This window comes from Crotalus tigris, unplaced genomic scaffold, assembly GCF_016545835.1.
Source record: "Crotalus tigris isolate CLP2741 ecotype Arizona unplaced genomic scaffold, ASM1654583v1 scf7180000017722.570129, whole genome shotgun sequence".
In the NCBI taxonomy this organism is placed as follows: domain Eukaryota; kingdom Metazoa; phylum Chordata; class Lepidosauria; order Squamata; family Viperidae; genus Crotalus; species Crotalus tigris.
Genome location: NW_024096591.1, coordinates 146,415 through 167,244, shown reverse-complemented (window position 1 = coordinate 167,244; position 20,830 = coordinate 146,415). Strand labels below are relative to the sequence as shown.

At 40.0% G+C, this 20,830-nt stretch overlaps 1 protein-coding gene across 1 annotated transcript in view; it reads right to left on the bottom strand.

Moving 5' to 3' along the window:
* Positions 1 to 15,578, bottom strand: part of SUPV3L1 (Suv3 like RNA helicase) — a 36,314-nt gene extending 20,736 nt beyond the window's left edge. Inside the window, exons 1-4 of the mRNA XM_039338867.1 lie at positions 15,166 to 15,578; positions 13,582 to 13,659; positions 6,867 to 6,974; positions 6,192 to 6,306 (exon numbers count right to left, since the gene is read on the bottom strand). Of these exons, the coding sequence (XP_039194801.1) occupies positions 6,192 to 6,306; positions 6,867 to 6,974; positions 13,582 to 13,659; positions 15,166 to 15,445 (581 nt within the window). The 5' untranslated portion in view covers positions 15,446 to 15,578. The remainder of the gene's footprint in view (positions 1 to 6,191; positions 6,307 to 6,866; positions 6,975 to 13,581; positions 13,660 to 15,165) is intronic.
* Between the last annotated feature and the right edge of the window lie 5,252 nt (positions 15,579 to 20,830).

Here is a 20,830-nt window from a genome sequence, read left to right as displayed (position 1 = left end):
GGGGTTGGCTGTGCTCTGATTGGCTGGGGGAGTGTTCTGTTTGGTTGTGCTCAGGTTAGTCTGAGTTGCAGAGGGGTTTAAGATTTTGGGCTGCCTTGCTATTTTATGGCTTCGCGTTTGTGGTCGTGCCTCATTTTCATGGAGGGTGTCAGTTTGCTTCATGTATGGATTGGGGGGCTTTAAAGTGGCTAATGATGCAGCTCTGGTCTGGCTTCTGGTTTGTGGTCGTGCCTCATCATCGGTGTGGCTTTGGGTTTGCTTTTTGCGTGGATGTGTGGTGGTGACATCCTGTGTGGTTTTTTTGAGTGTGGGTCTGGTATCATTTTTTGTATTAGGGAGTCGTTTGTCAATAAGGGCGGGTTTCCAAATGGCTGGTAGGCGGGAGGTATCATCTCGCTTGTTCATGCTGTGTGGGCGTTTTTCTATCTCGATGGCTTCTCTGATTATTCTGTTATTAAAATGTTCACTTTTGGCAATGGTTCTGGTATTTTTAAAGTCAATTTCATGTCCTGTGGCTTTAAGGTGTTGGACCAGGGAAGATGTTGGTTCCTCTTTTTTGACTGAGTTCTTATGTTCTTCAATGCGTGCACTTATTCTTCTGTTGGTTTGTCCGATGTATGTGGTGGGACAAGTGGTGCATGGGATTTCGTATACTCCTTGATTTTCTAATTCAATTTTATCTTTGGGGTTTCTAAGGATGGTGGATATTTTTCTGTTTGTGCAGAATGCTGTTTTGATGTTGTGTTTATGAGGAACCAACATCTTCCCTGGTCCAACACCTTAAAGCCACAGGACATGAAATTGACTTTAAAAATACCAGAACCATTGCCAAAAGTGAACATTTTAATAACAGAATAATCAGAGAAGCCATCGAGATAGAAAAACGCCCACACAGCATGAACAAGCGAGATGATACCTCCCGCCTACCAGCCATTTGGAAACCCGCCCTTATTGACAAACGACTCCCTAATACAAAAAATGATACCAGACCCACACTCACAAAAACCACACAGGATGTCACCACCACACATCCACGCAAAAAGCAAACCCAAAGCCACACCGATGATGAGGCACGACCACAAACCAGAAGCCAGACCAGAGCTGCATCATTAGCCACTTTAAAGCCCCCCAATCCATACATGAAGCAAACTGACACCCTCCATGAAAATGAGGCACGACCACAAACGCGAAGCCATAAAATAGCAAGGCAGCCCAAAATCTTAAACCCCTCTGCAACTCAGACTAACCTGAGCACAACCAAACAGAACACTCCCCCAGCCAATCAGAGCACAGCCAACCCCCCAGCCAATCAGAGCACAGCCAAGCCCCTAACCAATCAGAACACACCTCCACCCAATCAGAACACAGCCAAGCTCCCACCCAATCAGTTCATACCCCCACTGGCAGTTAAAAGGAAGAAACAGCTAAGACCACACATTGCTGCTCGAAGCACGAAGCTGAAAACACCAGCCTGAAGATGACGAATGGGACTTCGTCGAAACGTCGCCAAGACACTTCCAATTTTACGCGGGAGAAAACCCGAACAACCAAAGACCTACATATATATATATATATATATATATATATATATATATATATATAGTAAAAAAGGAAAGCGATCACCAGGAAGTAAAACATCAAGGTTTTAATAAATAAAATCAAGCTTTCGATGGCTAACATCTGCCATCATCATCAGGATACAAGCCAGTCAGTGAGGAAACCTGCTTATAAGCATAGCCACACCTAAACTCTACGCATGGACCTTGTAACAGGTCCAGGCCGACTAATCCTTGCTTCACTTACAGCCTTCAGTGATTCTTTCTTATAGCTCTTACTTACATCCACACAACCACCCACTTCCTCCCTCCCTTTAGTTCCTGAGTCATATAGGCAACGTGTGTTTCTCAAAATTAAAGGGTCCTCTGCACTATTGAATTGATTCTTCTTTCTGTGTTCCTTGGGACGTTTCTCTCCTCCACTCCTCCGGCACGCATCGCACTCATTTGCATTCTTCAATCCTGTCACTCCTTCAATCCCCCCACAATCCTTGCCACCAATCTCATCCACAATTTTATTTCCCCCCACTGTTCCCAGCATATCGCATCCTCCATGCTCCTCCTTCATGCCACCTGGTGCGACTCTCAATCCGGTTGCCTCTCTTTCAGTCTTCTGTAACGCCGCTCTCCGGGAGCGCGTGACTACCCCCATAATGGGACGGCTGTAAGTATTGATCTTCTGTACATCCATTGGAGGCATGTCTCTGTCTCGGTGGCTCTGATCAGTGTGGCTGCCTAGCAAAGGTGTTATTCTGCCATCGCTCATGGTAGGTGTTGCCTTTTTTGAATTCCTATCCATTTCCAAGGCGCCAGCGACCAGATGCGTTGTAGCGGGGGCACCATTGGGGACAATGGAGCCGATATAGTCACTGGGGTAGTGAGTTTGTTTTGTGTTGATTGGGACACTTGTTGTTCTTATTCTTGAGTATTGGGTACAGTACAAGGAGGTGTCTGGGGCATCCGAGGATTGGCTACTAATATCAACAAATTTCTTAATTGACGGCGGATGTACACACGAATCGTTAACTAAAGGGGGTCTAGATTGTAGATGTCTCTCTTCTTTGTTGCCAGTTTCATCTAATGGACACCCAGAGTTTTTGTTACTCAGATGTTTTTTCCCAGGTCGTCTACGCATTTCCCATGCCTTCATGGTCTGATATGCCGGGCGTAGGTCCACATGTCGATTGATTGACATGCTGTCTGAGAACCAGGCTTCTTTGAGTAACCTACCACTCTTGGAGGTGTCACTGGCAACCACCCTTACGTCGTCAAAATTAAATTTATGACCAAACTCCTCCATGTGAGTCAGTATTTGGGAGTACTGCTCACCTCTTCTTATTGCCAGCTTGTGTTCCTGCATTCTTGTTCCGACCCTTTTGGAAGTTTCTCCCACATAATTGCCTGGACAGTCATTACAGTTAATCCTGTAAATGACTCCAGATCTCTCAACTATGGGGAGTGGGTCCTTTGGTCTCATAATGCAGGAACGCAACGTCCGGTCAGGTCTATGTGCAACCCTTACACCATAGGGTGCCAATAGTCTGGTGGTGGCTTCCGAGACGTTGCTAATGTAAGGGAGGGTAATACGAGTCGTCTGTGATGGTGCCATCCCACTTGATGGATTTTGGGATGGTTTGGACAGAGTACTGTGGCGTCTGATGAATTTCATGGGGTACCCATTGTACCTACAGAGACGGAGGAGATGTTTTCTTTCCTCCATCCTAGCTACGGCTGTACTGCAGTGGGAGTCCACCCTCTTAAAGAGGGTTCTAATGCAGCTGACTTTGTGGGCCACCGGGTGATTGCTGTTGTAGTGCAAAATTCTATCGGTGTGCGTGGGTTTGCGATAGACCCGGGTGGTTAAGGTCCCATCTGGCTGGCATTGGACTAAGACATCAAGAAATGCCAGCCTACCCTGATACTCCTCCTCCTCCGTAAATTGCAGATCCACGCACACCGAATTGAGTGCGTCCACAAAGTCAGCTTTTTGACTCCTCTTAATTATGACGAACGTGTCGTCAACGTAGCGGGCCCAGAACTTTGGGCAGTATTGAGTCATCGCTACGTGTTCCAACTGCTGCAATACAGCCTCAGCAATAACACTTGAAATAGGTGACCCCATGGGGGTGCCCTTTATTTGCTCATACATTGTACAGAAGATCAATACTTACAGCCGCCCCATTATGGGGGTGGTCACGCGCTCCCGGAGAGCGGCGTTACAGAAGACTGAAAGAGAGGCAACCGGATTGAGAGTCGCACCAGGTGGCATGAAGGAGGAGCATGGAGGATGCGATATGCTGGGAACAGTGGGGGGAAATAAAATTGTGGATGAGATTGGTGGCAAGGATTGTGGGGGGATTGAAGGAGTGACAGGATTGAAGAATGCAAATGAGTGCGATGCGTGCCGGAGGAGTGGAGGAGAGAAACGTCCCAAGGAACACAGAAAGAAGAATCAATTCAATAGTGCAGAGGACCCTTTAATTTTGAGAAACACACATTGCCTATATGACTCAGGAACTAAAGGGAGGGAGGAAGTGGGTGGTTGTGTGGATGTAAGTAAGAGCTATAAGAAAGAATCACTGAAGGCTGTAAGTGAAGCAAGGATTAGTCGGCCTGGACCTGTTACAAGGTCCATGCGTAGAGTTTAGGCGTGGCTATGCTTGTAAGCAGGTTTCCTCACTAGCTAGCTTGTATTCTGACAATGATGGCAGGTGCTAGCCATTGAAAGCTAGGTGGATGTAAGTAAGAGCTAAAAGAAAGAATCACTGAAGGCTGTAAGTAAAGTAAGGATTAGTTGGCTTGGACCTGTTACAAGGTCCATGCGTAGAGTTTAGGTGTGGCTATGCTTATAAGCAGGTTTCCTCACTGACTGGCTTGTATCCTGACGATGATGGCAGATGTTAGCCATCGAAAGCTTGATTTTATTTATTAAAACCTTGGTGTTTTACTTCCTGGTGATCGCTTTCCTTTTTTACTGAAATGTATGTACCCAGGAATCGCTATTCTTCAATTTTTAATGTAATTTTTAATATATATATATATATATATATATATATATATATATATATATATATATATATATACACACACACACATACACACACACACATACATACATACATATACGTACACAATAATACACAATCTTCGAACTCCGGGAGGAATATAAATCAGCTGTTTATTGTTAAAAAATTTAAAACAATAAAAGCAACTATTTACAATATTAAAAAAAACTTAGCTTTCGCTGATCCACTGTCAGCATCTTCAGAGTGAAGTGTTGGGGGTGGAGAGATCTCTTATAAGTCTTGATAACCTAGTTTCTTACTCATTGACCATGTGATAGGGCCATTCATCCTGACTGACCAATGAATATATATATGTTTAAATAAAGACACCTTTGGTTACAGGTAGTCCTCACAACCATTCATTTAGTGACTCGTCAAAGTTACAATGGCACTGAAAAAAAGTGACTTATGATCCTTTCCCACAATTATGACCAATGCAGCATCCCCACAGTCCTGTGATCAGAATTCATGTATTTATGATAGCTGTATTGTCCCAGGGTCATGTAATCATCTTTTCCCCACCTTCTGACAAGCAAGTCAATGAGGAAGCCAGATGTACTTAACTACTGTCTTACTAATTTAACTGCAATGCTTCACTTAATAGTTCTGGCAAGAAAGGTCATAAAATGGGGCAAAAGTCATTTAACAACTGTCTTGCTTAGCAAAGAAATTTTAGGCTTATTTGTGGTTATAAGTCAAAGATTACCTGTATTCTAAGCACTTTATTTTTAGTACATTTTAGAAAAAATATTTGTGATTGTAAGCTATTATTTAGAATCTGAACTTGATTAAATTTCATTATTGCCACTGATTGCCAGGGCATTATGTTTTTCTGTTGTTTGATCTATTCAAAATATTTTAATTGAAAAATATCTTCTATCAAAATTTACCAAATAAAGTGGGTGCAAAAATGGTAAACGAACTATGTAGTCTTATTTATGAGAATTTGTTTTAACAATACAGGAAACTGAACTAAAGCATTTCTGCACCAAAACTAAGCCCAAGTACTATTGCAAAAGAAACTGTCCAGAAACCAGTTTTACTTGTCCAAATTTCCAAGTCCCAAAATTTTAACTGAAGCTAAGATAGCCTAACATATACTGTACATATGCAATAATTTCAAATAAGACTCTGAACAGAGTATGCATCAGACATAAACTAATTTGCATATTGTACCAAATGTCTGTGTTGATGAACAGTGAAAGGTCATACACAGGTCATATAATAAGCCACAAGCCAATGATGTCTGGTTAAGTGCAACATGTAAATCCAGACATGGACTATAATCCTACACTCATTAATTTTAAGCACACCGAATTTAACTGAACAGAAGTTACTCCAAAATGAGCTATATCTAGCACCAGAGAAGTCATATTATTGGAATTTCAAAATATATAATTAATATAAAGTTACATAATCTCAAGTCCAATATCCAACATTTCAAATAGGTAAAAATCAGCTTATAATTCCAGTAACATAACACACTCCTATTAACTAGAAGAAATCTAGTTTCAATACAAAATAAATAATAACAATTACATAGTAGCTAAAGGTGATTTAAAAATCTAACCAGTTTGGAGGCAATCTTAAATCACTGATTTTACGCAGATCATCCATACACTCCAGCATAGGAAAGATCTGCTTAGCGTGTTGCAAGAAAAATGGAAACAAATCATCAACATGACCTGAGGGATAAAAGAGGAGGAAAAATATGCAGTTAAGAAATCACAAGTATACCACATTCGAATGACCTATTTAGTTTACTGGTAGTTTGCTATACAATTTCTGTCTGTATACAATTTTTCACACCTCTAAAAATTAACTGGAGAGTATCTCCAAATGACTATCAGGAAATACGACTATTCCAAATTAAACATAACAAACAACAGAAGATAAACATTAGGGTTTAAGTAAGTTTAATCAGCCTTCTCTGGTGTTTAGTTTTTCTTCTACTCTATAATTTCTGCTATACAACTGTATTAATCACTGGCCAATGATAATAAATTTGTTTCATTCATTCATGAACAGCTGTGTATCTAATATTTACTGTTCAATTATATAAATAAGAGAACTTTTTTAAAAAGAGGATGCTTATGAAATGTTTTGATCTCCCAACCTCAGTCATGTTCAACCTGAGGCCTCTAAGTGACCTGATAAATCTGGCCATTATGAAGGGGAAATGACCTGAGACCATAAAATATATCTGAAGAGCATCAGGTTGCAGAAGGTTCTATTATTCACTTACCTGCACCACAGCATATATCATTGAGAATAATGTGCAGATCAGGATTCAGAAAACTAGACTCTATGATATATTTCCTAAAACTTACAAATACTTGATGAAAAAGACGAGCTGTAAAGAAAAAAACAAACAAACCTAAATTTGGCACTGCACGTAACATTCAAAATCTCTAAAATCTGAATCCAATCTTAATAAGAATATTTTAAAACACATATCAATAAAACTTAATAACTATGTAATTGTTTTTAACAGGACTAATCAAATGGATTTTGTTACTAATGATAAATATACATCAATATGATAAATCTTCAGAGACAATGGAAACTAATAGAAAAAAATACAGATGATGAGAGCCAGGAAGGGATTAAGGAAGTAAGATAAGGTAAAAATAGTTGGGTCTGAGAAAGGAAGAGGGAAGTCATAAATTAGATAAATAGTTTTTTTTATAGGAAATGGCTAGCCAGGAAGGATAGGTCGAATGGAGAATAAGGAAAATAAGCTGAATAAGATAAGAAGAGAGGCACACTGAATTGAAAAGCAGGAAAAGAACTTATTGTTTAAAATGGGGACATAAATATATCTGAGTTTAAAATAACCATTTAAATGTCTATTTTTTCTTATTCTTATTGTATAAGTGAATATGATTTAGTGTGTTATCAGGAAATGTGTATAGGTGGACGGAAAGAGTGTAACCTCATACTACCTCAGCCAATGGGGAAAGAGGAGGGCTGTAGCGGCCGGTGAGAGGGATGAATAAAAGAAGGAATTATTTTGGGTTAAAACTTTGGAGAGAACCAAGCTTTGAAAGCTTCTCTCCCCGCTTATTGCAATAAACGAAACAAAAGGCCTTCACTGTGTCTTGGCTGGTTATTGGTCAGGCGAGCTTGCCTCTGGTCACGAAGGAAAGTAGCCAGGAGCACATAACAGCCTTGGGGGCTCCTCCGGGATTTGCATCCGTTCCATCTTTGGCAGCCGGGGATATTCGAAAGGGGAGTGCGCACCTGGGTAAGTTTTTCCCAGCCCTAAAGTTTGGATTGCCCCTGCTCAAACAAGGAGGAATTGGAGATCCCGAGATGAAAGCCAGGACCCAGTGAAGACCTAAGGGAAAGTCGGCCGACCTAAGGAAGGACTTCAACTCAGCCTGACAGGTAAGATACCAGAGGGGTATCTGTATATCAGAGAGGTGTTAATGGGCAATAAGAGTTTGAAGAGGAGGAACGCCTCCCCGGCCAGTGCGCCGGCCAATAAGGAAAAAGAGGAAAGGTATTTACATTCTGGAATGAACCCCCTTAGGGAGATGGGAATCCCTTAGGGAGAATGTTAAAGTGTTTTAAGTCAATGCTTTAAACAAGGCATTTGAACAAAGGAAGGATGATACATTACAGTATATATTTGGCCTAAGTACATGTTTGGCCAGCCAATAAATTAAATTGGGCTTCTCAGCTTAGCTGAGAGCGATGGGGAATGGATAGGCAGTGGTTAAAGTCTATCAGAAACACTCCTTGTATTTCTCCACTGCCTAGAGAACAAGCTACAAGTGCCCTAAAAGAGTAAAAGTGGAGATTTAAAGTGGAAATGATGTTTAATGGTCTGTGTGTTTGTGTGTTTGTATTAACTCATTTCTAAAAACCTAGGGGAGGGGAGGGAGAGACCCTCTAACAGTAATATACAAAACAACAAGGTCTTAATGATTGTTTTGCCTGGGGTGAAGCATTTGGAACTTTTTGTCTGGTGTAAAAGCAAGAAAGGGTGAAGAAGGGAAGTTTCTTAGTAATTAGAAGGACAATGGAAGGTGTTAAAAGAATGGAAATAATCAGATGGAAGAGAGGGAAAGAGAGAGAGAGAGAAAGAAAGGAGCTGGGGTAAGTTTTATGCCTGGCCAGGATGAAAGGCGAGATCTCTGATCCGCTATTTTGTGTGAAAGAGTTAAGTAGAAAGCTATGTATTTCTTGAGGTTCCTATAGTTTGGAAGGTGACAAGAGAGGAGAAAACCTCTCTCCAAGGGGGGGGGATTGTTCCCCCTAACAGCTTTTGAAATCAGGCAATCTAGGAAAGAATTGCCCAACCTAATAAAAGATCCTACTGAAGTAGGAAAACAGGTTAGAAATGTTTTTAGGACCAATGGAAAGCATGGGAAGGTATTAGGGTACAAATGCAGAAATTAGACAGATGGAAAACTAAAACAATAGAAGATTTATTAGCTGTAAAAGAGGCTCAGAAAGTATATGCGAAGTGAGAAGAGGAGAGAGATAAACGTAAGATAAGATAAAAGTCATGGCTCAATTATTGCAAACAGGCCAGCAAAGAGGAAGAGTAATTAGGAAAGGCAGGCTGGGGGTGAGGACAGCCAGTTGGCACCAGGGGATATAAATCTCTAGGAGCAAAATTTTCCCCAGTCCTTAAATAAATAAACAAATGTGCCGTTTGTAAGGAGGAAGGACACTGGGAAAATGAGTACGGTACCTTAAGAGGAAGGAGGGGGAAGAACTAGCACATTTGGTGAATTTTGAGGATTAGGGGTTCAGGAGACTAATCTGTTTTGTGGTTCAGCTTTTTAGGAACCCCTGATAAACCTTAAAGGCTGGATCCCTGGAGGAGGAAAGGGTGTACTTGGTGGATTCTGGACCACCAGATTTACCCTGAACTTTTACCTCCAGGAATGCAAATTGGGAAAGGGAAGATTAAGGATCAGGGAATTATGGACATGTAGTAGAAACAACAATATTTAAATCTGCTATGGTCCAGACAGTAGTAGTAAAAGGCCCTGAACTTTGTATTGGTTAAATGGAGCTGTAATTTGGCCAGGGGGTACTTAATTGGTAAATTGGGGATTGTTATTATGGGGAATGAAAGAGAAAAAATTGTAAATATCATGACCTTGAGTGAGGAAGCTCAAGGAAAAGTGGACCCTCTTATATGGGCCCAAGAGGGCAATAGAAGAGGGGTACACATGGATCCTTTAAAGGTGACTTTAAAGAACCCTGGTGAAGTAATTCACCAGAAACAGTATAATATTACATTGGAAGGAAGAATGGGTTTAAAACCTATGGTGGAAGGACTATTGAAGGGGGGTGAAATTTTTGAGCAATCCTTTTAAACATGTTTAGTTTGTTACTTTTTAACCCAAGAATTTCTGCCTTGGAAAAGTAAGAGATGCAGAAAAAAGAAGAAGAAGAAGAAGAAAAAAGGGGGGAGGCAGTTTCTGTCTGCATGTTTGTTTGTGTGTATGTGTGTTTTTAAAGAACAGAAATTGGGTAAAATTTCCTGACTGTAAGGATAATTAATCAGTGGGATAATTGTCTCCAGAAATTGTGGATGTTTCATTATTGGAGGTTTTTGGGAGGAAAGAAATTGATAGGGTCTGAAATGGATAGAGTTTCCTGTTTCAGTAGGGGGTTGGACTAGAGGACCTCTAATGTCCCATCGAACTCTGATATTCTGTTTTTGTATGTGTGGCATGCTTCAGTGATTTTCCTTTGCATTTTAGTTTGGATTTATCCTTAATAATGCATTTGAGGGTATCCTTGTCAAAGGAACAATGTTATGATGTTTTATTTAACATTTGATAAATATGTGTCTTTGGGACTCCTTGCTACTGCAGAAAAGATGATTAATTGCTGCATACTGTGTGTGTCCAATTTGTTTTCCTTTTCCTTGGAGCCAAGGAGGGGGAGGGAAATCTTTATAGAAAACCAATTTGGTTTCAGGGTTATAGCCACAGGCTGCAAGGCTGGATTTGAGTTCAAATCCTGCTTTAGCCATGAGGGTTGGCTGAGTGTTTTGAGGCTGGTTTATTTTTAGCCCTAGGAGGGAGGTATTGGCAAGCCACTTTTGTAAATGTTATGGCAATTTTCCTCCTGACTGAGGGCTGTTTCAAGCAAAAGTTTTGTATAAATTTTTACTCTGTCTGGTTTGGTGAGTGGGAGAAGGGGGAGACAATCTTTTGTCTTCTTAGCTATCCTGGTGTTCTTTGATGTGCTGCCACAAGAGTGATTTGAATGTTATTTGCCTGAGACAAAAGGCATTCCAGAAATGTTGGCCCAATGCTAATTGGTGAGCCTATGTGCTTTACCTTTTAGAATTCTGAATGTGTTATTTACAATAAGTTTATTGAGTTATATTTTTGTAACATGGTATCTAATCAGGGTGAAAGGGGGAGGAGAAAGAAAAATGTGACAATTTTTGATAGAGCTTCCATGGACAAGTGTAGTCTATCTGATACAGGACAAATGATTTTTTTTCTTTTTTTTCTTTCCTCCCCTTTTAAGCTGTGGAAGCAAATACATTTTTATGTAGCTTCCCAATTTTGTAAGATCTTATTCTGGGAATTATAAAGAAATGGGAAAGCAACTTTTTGGCAGAAGAAAGGATTAAGGATATAGATTTATAATTACTAAACAACAAAAATGGTCTTAAGGGGATTCTGTGGTTATTACAAGGTACTGCAAGAATGGTGATCCAAAAACTATACGAGGGGAATCATTGGGGAATTAAAGCATAGGTAGAAATATATTTGAAATTCTATGCTACCCTTGGAATTTACGGGATAGCCCAAAGGGCTACAGAGGGATGTTTGATATATAAAAGGGTTAATAAAGGGTTAAGGCTCCCAAAGGAGGGAGACAAATAGCTAAATGTAGAACAACTACTGGGGTCTCTGTCTTCTCTTTGACAGGAAGGCTTGGTGGCGCAAACGACTCCTTTTGGAATTTCCAGTCCATAAGATCCAACTGGGACAGTGGGTGCTGAATCGTAAATGGAAGGAGGAACTTCTACAACCAAAGAAAGGAAGTTCCTTATGTTATATCTGCTGTCCGGAGGGCTGAGAAGGGTTGGACTCACTACACATGAGCAAAGGTGGTGACTGGACCTGAAAGAGGGTGGACGGTTATTCCAGGACAAGGACTGAAAGCCACGTTTAAAAGGACTTGAATGGGTAGTGGACCAGAACCCCTACCTATTTTGAATATCTCTATTAGAATTTCAGGTGACCCCAGATGAAGAAGAAAGATGTTGGTGGTGACTCATCAGAAAAATAAAAGTTGTTTGTTACAAATAAAATGAATAACTAAGTCAGAAGTCATACCATTAGAAACTGAAAATGTAGAATTGTACATTGTAAGAATTAGGTGGTAGATGTGTTACATCTGTAATAGCTAGTGATTATTGTTATTGTTATTGTTGTAATTGTGGATCAATTTGTGGGTGTGAAATACTGTGTAATAATCATGAAGGGTGGATTCTACTTCTAATATTACTGAAGACAACACACCAGAACAGCCTGAGAAATAAAGGTAAAAATTTGTTTGTGGCAATTTAAAGGTAGCTGACAATCATGAAGCAGTGATGGATATTGCAAAAGGAATCAGGAATGTGGCCAAAGCTCCTGAACAAAAGTATGAAAATATGTGGGGTGATTGGAGTTGGTTAACAAATTGGCTTCCCAATTTTGGATGGTTAAAACAAATATTTATAGGACTAGTGTTTATAGTTGTGATAGGTATTATGTGTTGTGTCTGTCTCCAATGTATACCCTGCTATATTTCATTTTGCACCAAAACATTGGGGTCAGTAGCGAAAAACATCTCTGGAGAAGATGTACAGATTAAATTTATGTTATCTAATATAGCCAAAAATGAAGATTCATCAGAGTATACAGAAATACAGGGGGGATTGATAAATATACATCAATATGATAAATCTTCAGAGACAATGGAAACTAATAGAAAAAAATACAGATGGTGAGAGTCAGGAAGGGATTAAGGAAGTAAGATAAGGTAAAAATAGTTGGGTCTGAGAAAGGAAGAGGGAAGTCATAAATTAGATAAATAGTTTTTTTATAGGAAATGGCTAGCCAGGAAGGATAGGTCGAACGGAGAATAAGGAAAATAAGCTGAATAAGATAAGAAGAGAGGCACACTGAATTGAAAAGCAGGAAAAGAACTTATTGTTTAAAATGGGGACATAAATATATCTGAGTTTAAAATAACCATTTAAATGTCTATTTTTTCTTATTCTTATTGTATAAGTGAATATGATTTAGTGTGTTATCAGGAAATGTGTATAGGCGGACGGAAAGAGTGTAACCTCATACTACCTCAGCCAATGGGGAAAGAGGAGGGCTGTAGCGGCCGGTGAGAGGGATGAATAAAAGAAGGAATTATTTTGGGTTAAAACTTTGGAGAGAACCAAGCTTTGAAAGCTTCTCTCCCCGCTTATTGCAATAAACGAAACAAAAGGCCTTCACTGTGTCTTGGCTGGTTATTGGTCAGGCGAGCTTGCCTCTGGTCACGAAGGAAAGTAGCCAGGAGCACATAACACTAACATTCTCTTCCAAGACATTTCAAACCATATTAAAAACCCGACAACCTAAACCTACATTTGTATTATATAGCAATATTCAAATATATTGTAATGCTGGTCACAAAAGACCAGCTTTAAAAGAAAGATCTGCTTAGAAGGGTAATATGTAGCTTCCATGAAACCAATCTGTAAAGAAGAGATACAAACTAGTCAAAATTCATCCGCTCCAATTCAGTGACACCAATTACTCTTTGTTCTCAAAAAGGAAGAAATAATAAGAGTAGGACCTAGTTGAAGAAAACAATGTTTGCCCCAGCTTAGAATTTAATACCCAAAACGAGATCAAATCTAAACATGTGGTTTTCTAATAACTGAAAGAAATATTCAGTAACATTTATTTCCAAGAATTACATACCATCCAGCCCATTTTCTGCTGCCAGTTTCTGAACTTCTCTCCTCTTGCAAAATTTATTTAATGTTTTCAATACTTCATCTAGAAGTCAAAATATAAATTGTATCATGCTTACTGAATCAAGAAACAATACATGGAAAGCCTTTTCCTCAATAATTTTGAAGTATGAGAAAGCATTGGAAGGAAGCAGCAGTCGCACAAAAACTGCCTCAGTTCATACTAAGTGAATTCATTCCTGAAATAAATTTTTCATTTCTGCTGCTGCCTCTTACAAGAAACTACAGACAGAATCTAGCAAGTAACTTTCTGTTATTGGGACTAAGGATAAATGGGGTCATTTAAAACTAAATACTAGAGAAACCAGTAACAACGTTTTTCTCTCTTGTTCCAAAAATACTACATTGCATTACATTTGTAGCACGCTGACTTATACTAAGAAATGGTAAGAATGACTAAACTCTTTAATGATTAAGCTATACTATGCAAATTCTCTCATTACAAATTCATACTTGAGAGTTAGGAATCTTTATTCAAATTTAATAGAGATATGCAGCATTTTGGATCCGAAGCAGAAAAGGTGCTTGGAAAAGTCAAAGCCATGTACGTCAAACCCATCAGCATCTTTTAAAGAAGCTCTGTCTTTTCTGGTCTCTCACAATAGCTTCATTTTCCCAGGAAAATAGATATCTGTAATGAGCAAATGTTGAAAGCATGCCTTATAACCCACTCTATCACATTCTGTCTGAATAGGTTATAATAGAGCTGTGGAAGAGACTTTGGAGGTCTTCTAGTCCAGACCTCCGCTCAAGTAGGAGACCCTATATAATTTCAGACAAGTGGCTGCCAGTCTCTTCATAAAAACCTCCAGTGATGAAGCACCCATAACTTCTGAAGGCAACCTATTCCACTGGTTAATTGTCCTCACTGTAAGGAAGTTTCTCCTTAATTCCAGGTTGCTTCTCTCCTTGATTAGTTCCCATCCATTGTTTCTTGTTTTCTTGTCTCTGTTCTGGTGCTTTGGAAAATAAATTGACCCCCTTCTCCTTGTGGCAACCTCTCAAATACTGGAATACTGCTATGATGTCCCCCCTAGTCCTTCTTTTCTCTAGACTGGCCATACCCAAATCCTGCAACTGTTCTTCACGTTTTTGTCTCCAGGCCTTTAATCATCTTAGTTGCTCTTCTTTGCACTTCCCCCCCCCCCAAGGTCTCAACATCTTATTTGTAATGTGGTAACCAAAACTGGATGCAATATTCCAGCTGTCTCTTTCATCACTGCTCAGGTAAGCCCCGGTTTTTTCTCAGATGAGCTTTGCAGAGCACGTTCATCAGGGAAAAGCCTCTGAAGCCCTTCCCCTGCCACCCCGCTGGCCCATCCCGTAGCCCAGCCTTTTCCAAGCAGGTCTCCAAGCAAGCCAGGCTCAAAGACGGTCGACTCTGGGCCAGCATCAGCCACCGATGACTGGCGTGGCTCTTCCGGATTATCCGGTCACAACCTGCCCAGCAACCCTTAGAGACGAGACACGCCGTAGCCAAAGGAAAAGCGCGGGAGAACAGGCCCGGCCTCTTCCTCCTCCACCGGCTTACTTTTATTCAGAGGGCTCGTCAGCTCGGCTCCCACATCGACCTCCGGGGCGAAGGTTTGCGGGGACACTTGCAGAGGCACGAACAAGGACGTGTCCAGGCCTTTGACGCCCGAGTCCTCGTCGCCATTGGAGGAAGCGAAGAAAGCGATTCTCGCAGTGGCAGGGAGAGAGGACGCCCGGCTCAGGCCACCGCCCCGGCTCCGGAGAGCCAGAGGGCATCCGCAGCGCAACTGGCCAGAGGGGAGCCGAGAAAGCAACCGTGCACAGCCGGTCACAGACATTGAAGCAGCCCTTCGGACACCGCATGCAAGGCCGCGCGCACCTATTACGTCATTGCTAAGCGACTCAAGGATCCCAGGCTGTCTCTGGAAACGCCTGAATAGGATAGGAGAAAACAAAAGCTGTATCGGCAAAGCTGATTAGAAAGAAGCTTTCTTCCGACATTCAGCGTATGTACGCGCCGTCGCCTCTGTCTATCAAGACTTCTGAACAGCGCCGGTCGTAGTAAAAAAAGCTCACCCATCCCCGGCACTGCTGGGGACACCTAATATGGGCCTCCGGATCGCGGAGGAAATCAGCGGCGGAAGTGGGTGGGAGTTGTAGTCCGAGCTGAGGCTCGTACTGTACTGGAGGCTCGCAGGCGTTTGAATGGGGCGCGGATGAACAGACCCGCCTTGGGGTGCGTGGGAGCCGAGGGGCGAAAGGTAAGCCCTCCGCCCGAGGATCGTGTTCTCCCGATCGCGATTCCCTTTTGACCACCAGGGTGTTCTTTGTTTCTCTCTCCGTAAAAATTAAAGGTTCTAATGGCGTGTTGTAGCCGCCCTCTTGATTTTTTTGATCCCATACCTCTTAGTATCCCTTATTGATGTAGCCCAGCCAAGACATCACAGATGCGTTGTGGGAACTATGTGGCACAGGAGCACTTAAAAAATCCCTGAAAAGTGACACTTATCTGGTGGGAATGACCCTTGATCTATAAAGCCTCTTATTGTTATAAGGGGATGGGGGTGTACAGGTACCAAGCTTTTATTGTATTTGCCCGTAGTCTCACTGGGGATTTGCATTGAAGGACGGTGGCTTAGTCAGCCTATTCAGCTAATATGTGATTATCCCTATCCCCAATTTTGTGGATTCATATTCTCTCTCTCTCTTTCCCTCTCCCTCTCTCCATTTGAAAGAAAATACTTAAACAGTGATTAAAAGAAATAAAAACTATTGAGGTAAAATACAATTAAATAAACCAAAAAATAAAATGGCTAAAGATTATAGTTATTGAATATATCAAGAACTATGATCAGCATATAAATCACCAAATGAGATTTCTCTGATGGAGTAAATGAAGCCTAAGATGTCCTATAAAACAAAAATATGGACTCTGTAGGAACCTAAATTTTAAGCTGGTACAAATCCATATATTAAGTTGTAATTGAGGAATGGTTTCAGTTTGAATTTAATTTGGTTCTTAGATTAAGCTTAAGATTCAGTTATTGTAGCCCTCAAAGCATGTTCCTACATCTTAGTTCACTATTCTTCCAATAAGGAAATCAAAGAACCTTCCCCACCTACAGTCTCTGGTACTTATTACCATAATATTTAATTACTTCATGGATTCCAGCCTGAATGTCCCAAGGTTACTTATTTGCCCATTGCAAAAGAAATAATGAAATTGTACTGAAATTGTGAGTTGGCATTTTTTGCAAGAATTTGTGAGTGTAAGATGATGGGGCAGATTGCATCCAATTTGGCAATTGGCCATTGACGAGACATTTCTATGCATTTTGTTTGTGGTAAGAGTGAGTGACTGGTATGACAAAGATGCAGGTCAAGCTGTCAACTCTTCTTTCTCCTTCTAGTGTACTGTCACTCTAATTACCAGGCATGTAGTGCATGACATGCTGAAGCAAGCAGGCTGCTGCAATAATGAGGCATGTTCATCTCAGAAAAGGACAACTTTCCATGGCTCTTATATTCATTCCTACTCTTTCCCTTCCAGCATGCTCATTACTGAGATACCCTCCAATGTCTCTGTATCGATAATTTACAGGCTGCCAACATCAGGATAGAAAACTGGTGAAAGTGAAGGTCCTTTTGTTGTCATTGTCCTCGCTTGAAGTAGCTTTACAGATATCAGCGAAAGCCAGCAAAGGAAGAAAAACCTTTTGGTAAGTATAGCTGTGGCTCCCTGTTGAGTTCTGTTAATTCTGCCGTTGTTACCCCAAAACACTCCCATAACTCAGAAGTAGGTGCTGCATGCACTATACTTCAACTTAGTGAAGCAGTGAACCTTGGTGTGGGCAAGTGTTGTATGCATGCTCTTGCTGATTATTTGTGCATCCATTCAGGGCTGCACAATGAGGGAAGGTTGTTCCCCTCTTCCTAATCCTATATCTCATCATCTAACCACCTCTTTGGAAGACCCCAGGCCATCCACTTCTGCTATGGCACTAGAGGAACTGGATAGTCCCAGACGACATGGTAAGCCAGCATCTCAAGAGTTCTTCCACCAGGGGCCACCAGACAGGCCATGTGCCAAGTGCCTTAGAGATTTATGCTTTGCCCATTTTGCCTTATCTAATGCAAAGGTCCTTCCTGACCCAGTTTAAAGTGAATGTGGTACAATAAAACCCATTATGAACCATACGCCCATTATCGAGTGGGAATAATTTCATGTAGTCATCCAAAGTGTTCATATTGTATCTCAAATAACTTTCATGTTGTGTCACAGGGAAACTACAGAGGAAAGGAACTGAGACCAGAGATGCTTCAACAGTTCTGGCACCAACATCACAACCAAAGGAAGGAAGTACCAGTATGGAGGCATTTCGCCTTTCCCTGGAGGATCTCAGAGTAGCAGTCCTCCAGAACTGTAAGCCTGAAGCACTTTCAAATTTATTTTGTTCATGTACTCACTTGACATGGATGCACAAGATTTGCCCCTTCAGGCACATTCTACAAAAATAGCTAGGAACAATATTCCCAGGTTTGCCCTAGCAGAGGGGAAAGAAAGGTGCTTCAAGTCAAATGAATTGACCAATTAAAATCAAGATGAAAGCTCAGAAAGAAATGAAGATGTTGAAATTCAAGAGAGAAATCATCTTACTGAACAACTTTATAGCTTTTTTAGATTTGTTCCAAGTCTTAATTTACACAGTCCCATTAGATCTGCATAGAGATTGGAAAGGACCAATCTCAGTTGAAATCATTCCCCTTTAAACTGGCGCCATGCTCACCAAAGCAATGATAGTTCTAAGAGGACATCTTGGGATTCATCTTGCTTATCAGAGCACCCTTGACAGAGAAAGCACTGAACAACTTTAATTTGAGGAAGATGCTTAACTGAGATGCCAAATTTCCTCAGCATGCTACCTGAGGAATTATCAGTGTTGAAATCCATACATCTTAAAGTTGCTGAACTAGAGAAACACTGCTTTAATCTTTCCTGGTTCTCCTTGGAAATATGATTTAAATATATCTCTTTCCTGTTTCCTCCCTCTTTGGTAACCAGGAACAGTAATTGAATTTACTGTAAGCTCATGGGATGTGGTACATTTAATAATTTTTTTCCCAATTATAAATGGAATCACAACCATCAGCCTTGGTGATGTAGTTTCTTACTTTATCTCTCTTTGACCTCTCTTGACAGTGAAAACCATGAACCGTCGTCTTGAGGCACAAAACAGAAGACTCTGCGCCCTGGAAGAGTGGAGGGCAGAGTCAGAGGCTCATAGAAACGGTTTGCCTTAGCCTTCCACGTTATTCTGTCTTCCACTTGCTTCATTTTCTATTTGTTTTACGTTTTTGTATGTATTTAAGTAAATCTTTTGGTGAAAGGATGTGTGTGTCAAACAAGTGTATCGTCTTATTTTACTCATTTGATTTTTTAAAAAATATTTTATTTTCTAATTTTAAATCATAAGTACTTAATAAACGAAGTGTTGTCTGGGTCCATTGGTAATTCAGTGGCACATATTAACTTTCCCAGTCTAGTCCAAAACTACATCTAGTGCTTCCTTGATCCTCTCTTCTTCCGCTGGTATGCATTTTTCCACACTGGACAAATACAGTTCTTGTTACTGTTAATACATAAACAATTAAATATAGACATCTTCATCACATTTTTCTGGTATTGTACATAATATTGATACTGTCAGTTTATATCTTTTCTAGCCAAAATATATCTCAGTTGCATTTGCACTTAGAATCCAATTTTTCAATCAATATCCTGATTTTCCCGCTTTTTAAAATTTTTGATTTCCCCTCAATGTTCAAAGTATCTTTATCACTTATAATTTTCTCATAATAAATTATATTTGGGTAACCAAAGCCTTCCTTTATTCAAACTCTTTTAGAATTTTCATATTTCCCATCTCATAACAAAATATAATATTCTAGTTGCAAATCCTATCCTAATTATAATAATTCTTTTATTTCTGACAATTATTTTCTTAACCATATTCAAACATCTATTTACTAGTATAATATCCCATCTAATAGGTCAAAACCTCTTATTTCCTTCCGTCTTACTCTAGCTTTCTTCCTTTGCCAAATAACTTTCCAAGTCAGTACATTTGAATCATCAAGTAATTCTTCCTCTCTTTTTGTATATATTGTTTGGAATGAGGAAGAAAATTTAATTGAAGTATTTTTGGAAGAACGCTCAATCCATTTATATTCATTAAACAGCCTCCATCTTTCTCCTTCATTTTTTTTTCATATCGTGTTTGTCAGTATTCAGCATTTCTCATAACAGCTTTATCATCCTTTCGATCAGCTCTTCTTCCTTATCCTCAAATGTGTTCTGAGATCTTGACAAGTAAGATATCTTTTCCATTTCTGGTGTTACCACTATATCTTCTAATTTTTCATTTGTCTGTATCTGTCTGTTAATTCCTTCCTTTAGGTCTTCCATCTTTGGATCTATTTCTTCTAATTTTCCTTGTTTTCTGGGTTACTAGTTCCTCCTTTGTAGTCATAGTCTGGATTTGTAAGTTTAGATTAGAAAATTGTTCTTTTATCTCATTTGCGTTATTTTTAGTCTCATGAAATAAAACAATTGTCTGTTGGACTAACTTCAACATAGAATTTCTTTCTGAAATTCATTAACATTTTCTTGTTGATATATCAAGCTGGGAACTTTGGAAACAGGTGTTAAAGTTGATTTTTTTACCATTTAAGGCTAAGTATGGAACAACTCCTTTTGTTTTTATATGTAGTCTTTATAGTCCCCAACACAGATAGGTAGCCCAAGAGGATTTTTTTTCCCTTTTCCCTGCTGCAGTCTGCAAAAATGAAAGTTTCTAGGAACAACAAAGAAGCAGGCCAAGAGTTGTTGTTTGTTTTTCCTTTTCCCAGTGAAAGTTTTCAAGGACAATCAAAGTCTTTTCTGAGCCTGGGCTTCAAGCCAGTTCTTTTAATAATAAATTATAGTGGCATAGTTCCCCACTAAATGTCACTAACGCCATCTTCTAGCTTTTTAAATCCAAACTTATCTTACAAACTTTTCAAGTCTCTTTTCTAAAAAAAAAGTCTCAAAAATACTTTTAGTCCCCAAATTTCAAAGCTATATATCTGTATCAGTTCCAAATTAATCTTGTAATTTTCTGTTTTCCCCCAAGCATTTAGTTCACCACTTTTCTTTTCTTGAGAGAATGGGGCGGAAATTCCCC